Genomic DNA, 9,918 nt, shown 5'->3' with positions numbered 1-9,918 from the left:
GCCTTAGTCCTGACATATAAGGTGTATAATTGTATGAGCTGATTAAAATTACATTTAGCAAGTCGGCTAATGCAAACCTTTCATTCAGGCATTATTTTAAAAGGAAAATGATCATTTACATTTACATTTAAGTCATTTAGTAGAAGCTCTTATCCAGAGCGACTTACAAATCAGTCTCTTTCCACATGGTTAAAACCACACACTACACATTTGATAAAAACAGATACTGTGCATATAACCTGGAATTCTGAGTTAATTTCACAATGAATGTACAATCATATAACAGTACGCATGCACTGTTTCTATTGTGAACTCTATAAACTTGATTAGAACATCTGTGATTGCATACTGATCTCTATCATATTGGAGGGAAGACTAAATTAAAGGTACAATCCATTGTTGACTTTTTATTGCCAGACTCTGCGGTTCTTTAAAGGGGAGGTAAAGGCGCCATTATCCTTGCGAAGGACCCTTTGTGATCTCGTGCTTTACCTCAAGATTTCCCCCCCCGTTGTGATGACTGTCCTCACCTTGTGATATTATCTGACGCATGTACATCTATTTATTTTATGCATTTCCCAACGCCGATAAAATGAAATATATTCTGTTGTAAAACAAAAAATAAAAGTGAATAGATTTTTCGTCAGGCTATCTTCAAGGTCACCCGATTTACTCCAAATGCATTCTGGTACTGTCCCTTCTCTTGTTTCGGGAGACCCGCCGCTAAAGCAAAACCGGTAAGGATAAACTGGTGAGAGCAATTAAAGGGGAAATGTTATACGAATATAACTCTGGTTCAGCCCAATAAATGCAAAGGGGGGGTATTTTAAATATATTTAATGCAGCATATGATTACAAACTGTGTGCCAATTGCATGTATTTCGCTATTTTATTGTTACAAAGTCTGTTGTAGCACGTCTCGCATGGCGCTGTACAGGAAGGGGTTAATTTTTTCCACCGCCGACATTTTTATGCACTGCTTTCCCGGTTACTTCGAAACATAAAATGCTATTTTTCGTTCTGGTTTCGATTATTTAAATTATTAAGAATACAGTATTGTTTTTATCCGCTTTTTAACTATTGTATGAAGCCCGTTTAGTCACACAAACGATGTCCCACTTGATTAATAGTTAGCACATCAGCTAGCTAAACTCATTGATTAGCAAACAGGCTATTACTTAGCTAACGTTAGCTCTCTGGCAGGCTACAATCATGCAGCTGCATGACAGGAAAAGCTCACAATTATTGATAACAGATTGTTTTATTGTCTGTAGATAGTTAATTGATTAATATTGGTCACTTATGACTGCCGAAATTGAGTTGGCTGAAAATGTCTGGTGCATGATTTAATTTGAGCTGGCGCACACTAGCTCAACTTCACATCCTCCTCGCACTGTTTCAGGAGCGTCAAAAACGCCCCTCTCAAAGTCTAACTAGGACCCCAAGCGCAACAATTTAGCCGGAGCCATGATAAAATACAGGATCACACAGTGACGCAAGTTAGCCTGCAGCTGGGATAATATAATATTTAATGTATTCTATTTTTGTTTTTATTTAGCCATCAAATTACATGACCAGATCGACTAGTTAGGTCTGATTCTATGTCCAACGTCCACGCGTCTCATCATTGATTTATATATAGACTGACTGGAGGTGCTGTTTTGAAGCCACCCCGCCTCCATCTTGGCACTCCCCTAACGTTAAACAAATAATATATAATAATAATATTCCATTTAGCAGACGCTTTTATCCAAAGCGACTTACAGTCATGCGTGCATACATTTTTACGTATGGGAAATATTTTGGAAGCTGTAGAAATGCATTTATTCATGTCTACATTTGTTATGCCACGTTTGTTCTATTAGACACTTTAATGTAAGCTAAACATGAAACAAACATATATATATATATATATAGAAACATTTCGTTTTAATGTTACTGTCCCCACTACAACAACAAAATTCTTAAATACATGTAATTTTGTCCTTGAAACATTTAATTGAATTACTGTAGAATTACATTAATTCCTATGGAGGACAGCTTCTTCTGGGTAGTGCCAATATGGCTAACCGGTGGCTCAAAGCCACTTATTGGCCAATACATAGCATCAGCAATTCAAGGTTTATATATACATCATTGCTATTAATCTGTCACTGCAAAGTGAAACAGACATGTGGATAAATAAATGGAAACTGGTCTCTGGTTGCTATGTCAGTGAGTGGTCAACAAAAGCACAGTTTTTATACTCTGATGATTTAGAGGAAAACATAGCTCAATGTAAAACCACGTTTGGGCTATGTGTTTTCTCGGCTGTACTTGTCACTTTAAACAGGTGTTTATGTTAAAGTGTATCAATGGAATAATTGTGAATTTGGCCAAAACGACAGGTAACTGCCAAAATAAAGGAAACACCAACATAGTGTCTTAATAGGGTGTTGGGCCACCATGAGCCGCTAGAACAGCTTCAATGCGCCTTGGCATAGATTCTACAAGTGTCTGGAACTCTATTGGAGGGATGCGACACCGTTCTTCCACAAGAAATACCATAATTTGGTGTTGTTGATGGTGGTGTAAAACGCTGTCTCAGGTGCCGCTCTAGAATCTCCCATAAGTGTTCAATTGGATTGAGATCTGGTGACTGAGACACACACACACCCTTTAAACCCCCTATGCTATTTTGAGACCCCTCTTTCAAAGTCACTGAGACCTCTTCTAGCCGTGGTAGCCAAAATAATGGCCAACTGGGAATTTTTACACATGACCCTAAGCATGATGGGATGTTAATTGCTTAATTATCTCAGAAAACCACACCTGTGCTCACTAGCTCACAAGAACAATCAAATACTAGCTCTCCTTTCTTAGACAAAATCCATGGAACAATCTGTGTGGATGGATTTATGCTACATATAAAATCGAACACGCACACACATTATCACACATGTACTGCTGCTACTTTACATTTTTACATTTACATCATTTAGCAGACGCTCTTATCCAGAGCGACTTACAAATTGGTGCAATCAACTTATGATAGCCAGTGGGACAACCACTTTTTCTTTTTATGGGGGTGGGGGTAGAAGGATGACTTTATACTATTCCAGGTATTCCTTAAAGAGGAATACTTTCTCTATCCGATGCCTATTCACTTTACCCATGTCTACATGTACATATCTACCTTAATTACCATGTATCCCTGCACATTGATATGGTGTTGGTAATCCTTGTATATGGCTTTATTCTTGTTTTATTTCTTGTGCTTTTTTCATTTGTCTTATTTAACTCTGCATCGTTGGGAAAGAGCTTGTAAGTAAGCATTTCACTGTAAGGTCTACAGCTGTTGTATTTGGTGCATTTGACAAATACAATTTGATTTGATCTAAGAAGTTAACTTTTCCCTTTTATCGAGCGATTCATTTATGCTTTATTCTAGATAGGATTTTGCAACAAATTCAAGCCATTGATCAACTGATTCAGCCTTAAAGATACATAAATGCAGTCATTTTTAGTTAGATTAGGTTTTTGCAAGTTAACTCACTTTGGACATTTTTTAGTTATAACCTAATCTCCAGTAATAGCACTTTGAGGTACTAAATCATTCTTCAACACTATTGATACCAGAGGGTAAATTGTTCAAATCAAATGTCTGCATAAGCATCCACTATGCCTTTACCTTTTCAGTTTAGTAGTAGTGACACCACAACTGAATATTTCATGTTTCAAACCCTCTCTCCTTTACTCATCCCTCGGTCGTTCTCTCCTTATTCACTGTATCCTGATCCTGGATGCTAATTGTTTGAACAGAGAAGAGGTGTAGTCAGTGGCGACTCCAGCCATGTTTCTCATCCCTCTCTCCCCTTCTCCCTATCTTCTGTCCTCAGGTTATTGACTGAGGTCCCAAAGTGTCTCCAGCCATGTCTGTCAGAGAGTCATTTAACCCAGAGAGCTACGAGCTAGACAAGAGCTTCAGACTCACACGCTTCACTGAGCTCAAAGGAACGGGCTGCAAGGTGGGTTTTTCTACACCCCTGGTGTTGTGAACAGAGCGTTATTAGGGTACATCAAAGACTGGCTACTGGTATAATGGCAGTGAATAGAATGTTATTGTCCACTTAGTCTTTGCTGCTTCCGAATGTTTCCTTGCTGTGTCTCTAGCTTCAACCTTAAATCATGTTTGGGAGCAATGAATAGACATTTACTTTATTTTTTAAACTATACAATGTAAAGTGTGGTGAGTTTGAGAAAAGCACTACAAATGCAACACATTAGGATGATGATTATGCTTGACTTGTAGTTCTAAGGTAATCTGCTTGTTATTCAATAGGTGCCCCAAGATGTGCTACAGAAGCTTCTAGAAGCCCTGCAGGAGAACCACTATCAAGAGGATGAACAGTTCCTTGGGGCCGTCATGCCCAGACTTGGTATGAACACACACACACACACACACACTTTATTCACATCCATTCTTCAGATAACTTTTACAGTTTAATAATAACTCTGTTCTTTGCAGGCATTGGTATGGACACCTGTGTCATCCCCCTCAGACATGGGGGCCTTTCTCTAGTCCAGACGACAGACTACATCTACCCAATAGTGGACGACCCCTATATGATGGTGGGTTCTCATTCTGTACCCCTCTTTGTGTTAATGTTTTCAGGTATACCTCACATGCTTTAGGTCCTATGAGTATCGTATAGATTGAGTAGTTACTGAGAGCTTTGGACTGGAGTCGTTTCTTTCACCTTGAGCAGAGTACATGTTATCTTCATTCATATCTACAGTAAATCATGTCAATAATGCCTTCTTTATACCTGTCTGTGTCTATAGGGGCGAATTGCGTGTGCCAATGTTCTAAGTGACCTGTACGCCATGGGAGTGACGGAATGTGACAACATGTTGATGCTACTGGGGATCAGTAACAAACTGTCAGAAAAGGTGCATGGCGATACACACACACACACACACACTCACCAATGTGTAGCACCCAGCCACTAAATAGTCCCTCCCCTGTCTCTGTGTCCCTGTCAGGAGCGGGACAAGGTGATGCCTCTAATCATCCAGGGGTTCAAAGATGCATCGGAGGAAGCAGGCACATCTGTGACGGGGGGACAGACTGTTCTTAACCCCTGGGTGGTCCTGGGGGGGGTGGCCACCACCGTCTGTCAACCCAACGAGTTTATCATGTAAGAACCCTCTACTCACAGACAGCTACCCTCCTGTCTTTCACTCTTTTGGGGATTTCACTGTTATTCAGATCTCTCTCTCGCTCTCTCTCTGAGCCTCTAAACTCTAATTGCTTTGATCATGTGAGCCATGTTCTGTGTTGTGATAGTAATGATAGCTATGGTGATGATGTGATGTCTTCCAGGCCAGACAACGCAGTGCCAGGAGATGTGTTGATTCTCACCAAACCTCTGGGGACTCAGGTGGCTGTGGCAGTACACCAGTGGCTGGACATTGTAAGTCTCAACACACTAACCTCTCCTTTGATTTACTGTATTGTAACTTAAACACTAAAATGTCAATGTAATGAACAAGGCATCTGTATCCGTCAAAAAATATCAACCTGTACAGGACAGTTGGACCCAATCAAAGCTTTATCAGTCGTTGCCGTGCCTCAAAAGTGGTCTAAAGTCATGTGTATATGTGTCTGTCCCTCAGCCTGACAAGTGGAATAAGATCAAGCTGGTGGTGACTCAAGAGGATGTAGAGCTAGCTTATCAGGAAGCTATGATGAACATGGCCCGGCTCAACAGGACAGGTACACACACAGCCTGACTCAACAGAACAAGTGCCTGTCCTCAAGTTGTTCTCCCCCTTCTCTCTTTTCCTTCTCTCCTGTCTAACTTCTACCATTGTTTGGACCAATGTAATGTGAATATTGATGTCGTTTTTGTTTTTCTCTCTCCAGCGGCGGGTCTGATGCACACCTTCAACGCTCACGCCGCCACTGACATCACTGGCTTCGGGATTCTGGGCCACGCCCAGACATTGGCACGGCAACAGCGTAGCGAGGTCTCGTTCGTCATTCACAACCTCCCTGTGCTCGCCAAGATGGCCGCTGTGTCCAAGGCCTGCGGGAACATGTTCGGACTCATGCACGGCACCTGCCCCGAGACATCAGGTGCGTGTATGTTTGTGTGTCTCTGGCCGTGCATGTGTTTTTGTCGGTCTGTTGTCTAAGTTCTCTCACCTCTCTTTCACACACATACTCATCAGCCACCTCTGTCTCTATCTATAGGGGGTCTGTTGATCTGTCTTCCCAGGGAGCAGGCAGCTCGTTTCTGTGCTGAGATCAAATCTCCTAAATACGGCGAAGGCCACCAGGCTTGGATCATCGGCATTGTGGAGAAGGGCAACCGCACCGCCCGCATCATCGACAAACCACGAATCATCGAGGTCGCTCCTCAGCTCTCCACACAGAATGTCAACCCCACACCCGGCGCAACCTCATAATACCTCCCCCCTGCAATGCAGACCGGAACCACAGAGCTCGGCCGAGTTTTTTTTTGACTCATTCTAGAAAACCATCCTAGAGTGTGTCAAATGTATACACGTACACTACCGTTCAAAAGTTTGGGGTCACTTAGAAATGTCCTTGTTTTCTAAAGAAAAGCTCAATTGGTAGAGCATTGGTAGAGCATGGCGCTTGTAACGCCAGGGTAGTGGGTTCGATCCCCGGGACCACCCATACGTAAAAATGTATGCACACATGACTGTAAGTCGCTTTGGATAAAAGCGTCTGCTAAATGGCATATTATTATTATTTTGTCTATTAAAATAACATAAAATTGATCAGAAATACAGTGTAGACATTGTTAATGTTGTAAATGACTATTGTAGCTGGAAACTGCTGATTTTAATGTTATATCTACATAGGCGTACAGAGGCCCATTATCAGCAACCATCAGTCCTGTGTTCCAATGGCACGTTGTGTTTGCTAATTTTAAAAGGCTAATTGATCATTAGAAAACCCTTTTGCAATTATGTTAGCACAGCTGAAAACTGTTGTGCTGATTTAATGAAGCAATAAAACTGGCCTTCTTGAGACTAGTTGAGTATCTGGAGCATCAGCAATTGTGGGTTCGATTACAGGCTCAAAATGGCCAGAAACAAATAACTTTCTTCTGAAACTCATTCAGTTGCAAAGAAAAAGCCAGATCTCAGACTGGCCAATGAAAAGAAAAGAATAAGATGGGCAGTCTGAGATATGGCTTTTTCTTTGCAACTCTGCCTAGAAGGTCAGCATCCCGGAGTCGCCTCTTCACTGTTGACGTTGAGACTGGTGTTTTGCGGGTACTATTTAATGAAGCTGCCAGTTGAGGACCTGTGAGGCGTCTGTTTCTCAAACTAGACTCTAATGTATTTGTCCTCTTGCTCAGTTGTGCACCGGGGCCTCCCACTCCTCTTTCTATTCTGGTTAGAGCCAGTTTGCGCTGTTCTGTGAATGGAGTAGTTCACAGCTTCGTACGAGATCTTCAGTTTCTTGGCAATTTCTCACATGGAATAGCCATTTCTCAGAACAAGAATAGACTGATGAGTTTCAGAAGAAAGTTATTTGTTTCTGGCCATTTTGATCCTGTAATCGAACCCACAATTGCTGATGCTCCAGATACTCAACTAGTCTCAAGAAGGCCAGTTTTATTGCTTCTTTAATTGGCACAACAGTTTTCAGCTGTGCTAACATAATTGCAAAGGGGTTTTCTAATGATCAATTAGCCTTTTAAAATGATCAACTTGGATTAGCAAACACAACGTGCCATTGGAACACAGGGCTGGTGGTTGCTGATAATGGGCCTCTGTATGCCTATGTAGATATTCCATTAAAAATCAGCCGTTTCCAGCTACAATAGCCATTTACAACATTAACAATGTCTACACTGAATTTCTGATCAATTTGATATTTTAATGCACAAAGAATTGATTTTCTTTCGAAAACAAGGACATTTCTAAGTGACCCCAAACTTTTGAACGGTTGTGTGTGTATATGTGTGTATATATATATATATATATATATATTATATATATATACACACACACACACACACAATTAACTGGGTTGCGGTGTATGTACACCTGCCTCAGACCGACAGAAGCCTTAGGGGCAGGTCATCACACAATGGACGCACTATCAACTAAAAAAGAAAACATCTCTAAAAAGTAAAAATCCATTTGCCTTTTGTCTGTTGTAATCTGTTATGTTTGACTGAAGAGGCAGGCAGCTTCTGGGTTTAAGAATAGATTATGATTATCCGATTCTGTTGATTCATTTAGAATCTTTAGGAGACTCTGGGTGTCCATTGCCTCTTGGGCTCTTTTTAAAGGGTGCTCGCTCTCGACAAGCATGTGTAAGAGATTTTTTTTTTTAAGCGATGGGTAGTGATATAGTGTTTTTGTTTGTCCGTTCACTTTGTGTACAGTTTAAAAACCTAGTTCTAGTTTAAAGCTGTAACCGATGCCTGGAAAGATTGAAAATCTACTTTCAAGAGGAGAAAAGTGTGCTTTTTTACTTTCACTTTTTGTATCCCCCCCCCAAAAAACAAATAAATCAAATAGATTTTTATTTTCTTGCCAGTTGTTTTACAAGAGCACTAACAAATTGATGGAATCTAAAGGAATGCATGATCAAATTGGACTCCCTCTGTTCAAATTGCTGCCTTGAACTTCAAATCAGTGATAGAATCAGTCATAACAAGGACATTAAATCCATTCTGTCATCTTACAGGCAATGAACAGAACGTCCTGGTATACTTTGGTATACTCGCCTATGGAGATGTGATCACACTGAGTAGGATGTCTCAACTCTGTTGCATTGCACACACCTACCTTTTTAATGAAGCAGGTATCATAAGAGGCAGATGAAATGGCAAGTGTTCAAGTCTTGGTTGACACTGTGCTCCATGAAAATAGTACCAGTGCATCCATCTGTAGCAGAGCTTACACCAGCTGATTCTCTGTATACTCTTCCAGTACCTAGAGGTTCCATACAATTTGTATACCGGTAGTGTACTTTTCTCAGATTTGCCAACACTGTAGTATTCCACACTATCCCAATAAATGTACAATCTGCGTCTAATCATCCTGTTTGGGATGAGTGTAGTCTTAGGCTTAGATTCAAATCAGATCGAGCATTAACCAGAATTGGCCGACATCCGCATAGCAGATGTTTTGGTTGTAACTGCGGTATGGCCTAACATATCGGTGAGCGGCTGCTTCTGTGTGTCACAAACCACTCCCTAATCCCTACCACGTTAGAAGTTCAAAACGGCGCTATAAAGTGTAGGCTCTATCGATGTTCGAAATAATGACTCAAATGTCAAACCGTTGATGTTAGGCTAATGCATGTTTTCATGTTCATTTGGATGGGGGATTTATATACTATCAGTCTGATTTGAGTGTTTGAACTTCTTACATGGCGTGTTGCATTATAGTCGGTGTGGTTTCAGTGTATCCGATGGCAGTGTCCGCAATAAGGTAACACAAGACGCTTCTGGATTTGACAGCTCTATGCAGTTCCACCTCCGACACCGCCAAAACAACCGCTATGCAGATGTCAATCTGATTGAATCTAGCCCTTAGTACTCTACAGTCATCTGATATAAGGCCTTCTCTAATGTCTGGTACCATAAAGGGTTGTATGGCACTCTGCTTTCAAACTGAAATAAAACTGGATCTTCTCTTACACTGAAGGACTGCGTTTGTTCTCTCCTATTGTTTCTTAAAGTAGGAAGTAGCCATCTACACACAGCAACATTAAGTTGTCATTATGCCATGTAGTAACTAACCAATTTGTACACCAGAATGTAATTCCTTTGCTATACATGGCAACTGGAAATGTATGTGGTGTAGTTGGCCACACAGCTCAGGTATGAGAGTATTCATTTTTATCTGTGTCCTCAAGTCCAAAGAAGAGGTAAAACA

General features: G+C 40.9%; 1 protein-coding gene across 2 annotated transcripts; it reads left to right on the top strand.

Moving 5' to 3' along the window:
* Positions 1 to 710: 710 nt before the first annotated feature.
* sephs1 (selenophosphate synthetase 1) lies at positions 711 to 7,049 on the top strand. Of its 2 annotated transcripts, none has more exons than XM_084168332.1 (10): positions 711 to 737; positions 3,879 to 4,007; positions 4,322 to 4,418; positions 4,508 to 4,611; positions 4,825 to 4,932; positions 5,026 to 5,180; positions 5,366 to 5,456; positions 5,659 to 5,758; positions 5,909 to 6,121; positions 6,239 to 7,049. In XM_084168332.1, the coding sequence occupies exons 2-10, from the start codon at positions 3,912 to 3,914 to the stop codon at positions 6,451 to 6,453; spliced, it is 1,179 nt and encodes a 392-aa protein (XP_084024458.1). In that variant the 5' UTR covers positions 711 to 737; positions 3,879 to 3,911; the 3' UTR covers positions 6,454 to 7,049. The 2 variants fall into 2 exon arrangements, with proteins under 2 accessions (XP_084024458.1, XP_084024457.1); XM_084168331.1 differs by having other exon boundaries at positions 711 to 751; positions 6,239 to 7,048.
* The last annotated feature ends 2,869 nt before the right edge of the window (positions 7,050 to 9,918 follow it).

This window comes from Coregonus lavaretus, assembly GCF_964263955.1.
Source record: "Coregonus lavaretus genome assembly, chromosome: 9".
In the NCBI taxonomy this organism is placed as follows: Eukaryota; Metazoa; Chordata; class Actinopteri; order Salmoniformes; family Salmonidae; genus Coregonus; species Coregonus lavaretus.
This window is presented reverse-complemented; position numbering and strand designations above follow the sequence as displayed.

What these genes read in the sequence shown, in the direction of transcription:
- sephs1 (XM_084168332.1), top strand. Translation starts at nt 3,912, where the DNA reads ATGTCTGTCAGAGAGTCATTTAACCCAGAGAGCTACGAGCTAGACAAG. An exon ending in TCAAAGGAACGGGCTGCAAG is followed by an intron (nt 4,008 to 4,321) that starts GTGGGTTTTTCT and finishes GTTATTCAATAG; the next exon opens with GTGCCCCAAGATGTGCTACA. An exon ending in TACACCAGTGGCTGGACATT is followed by an intron (nt 5,457 to 5,658) that starts GTAAGTCTCAAC and finishes TCTGTCCCTCAG; the next exon opens with CCTGACAAGTGGAATAAGAT.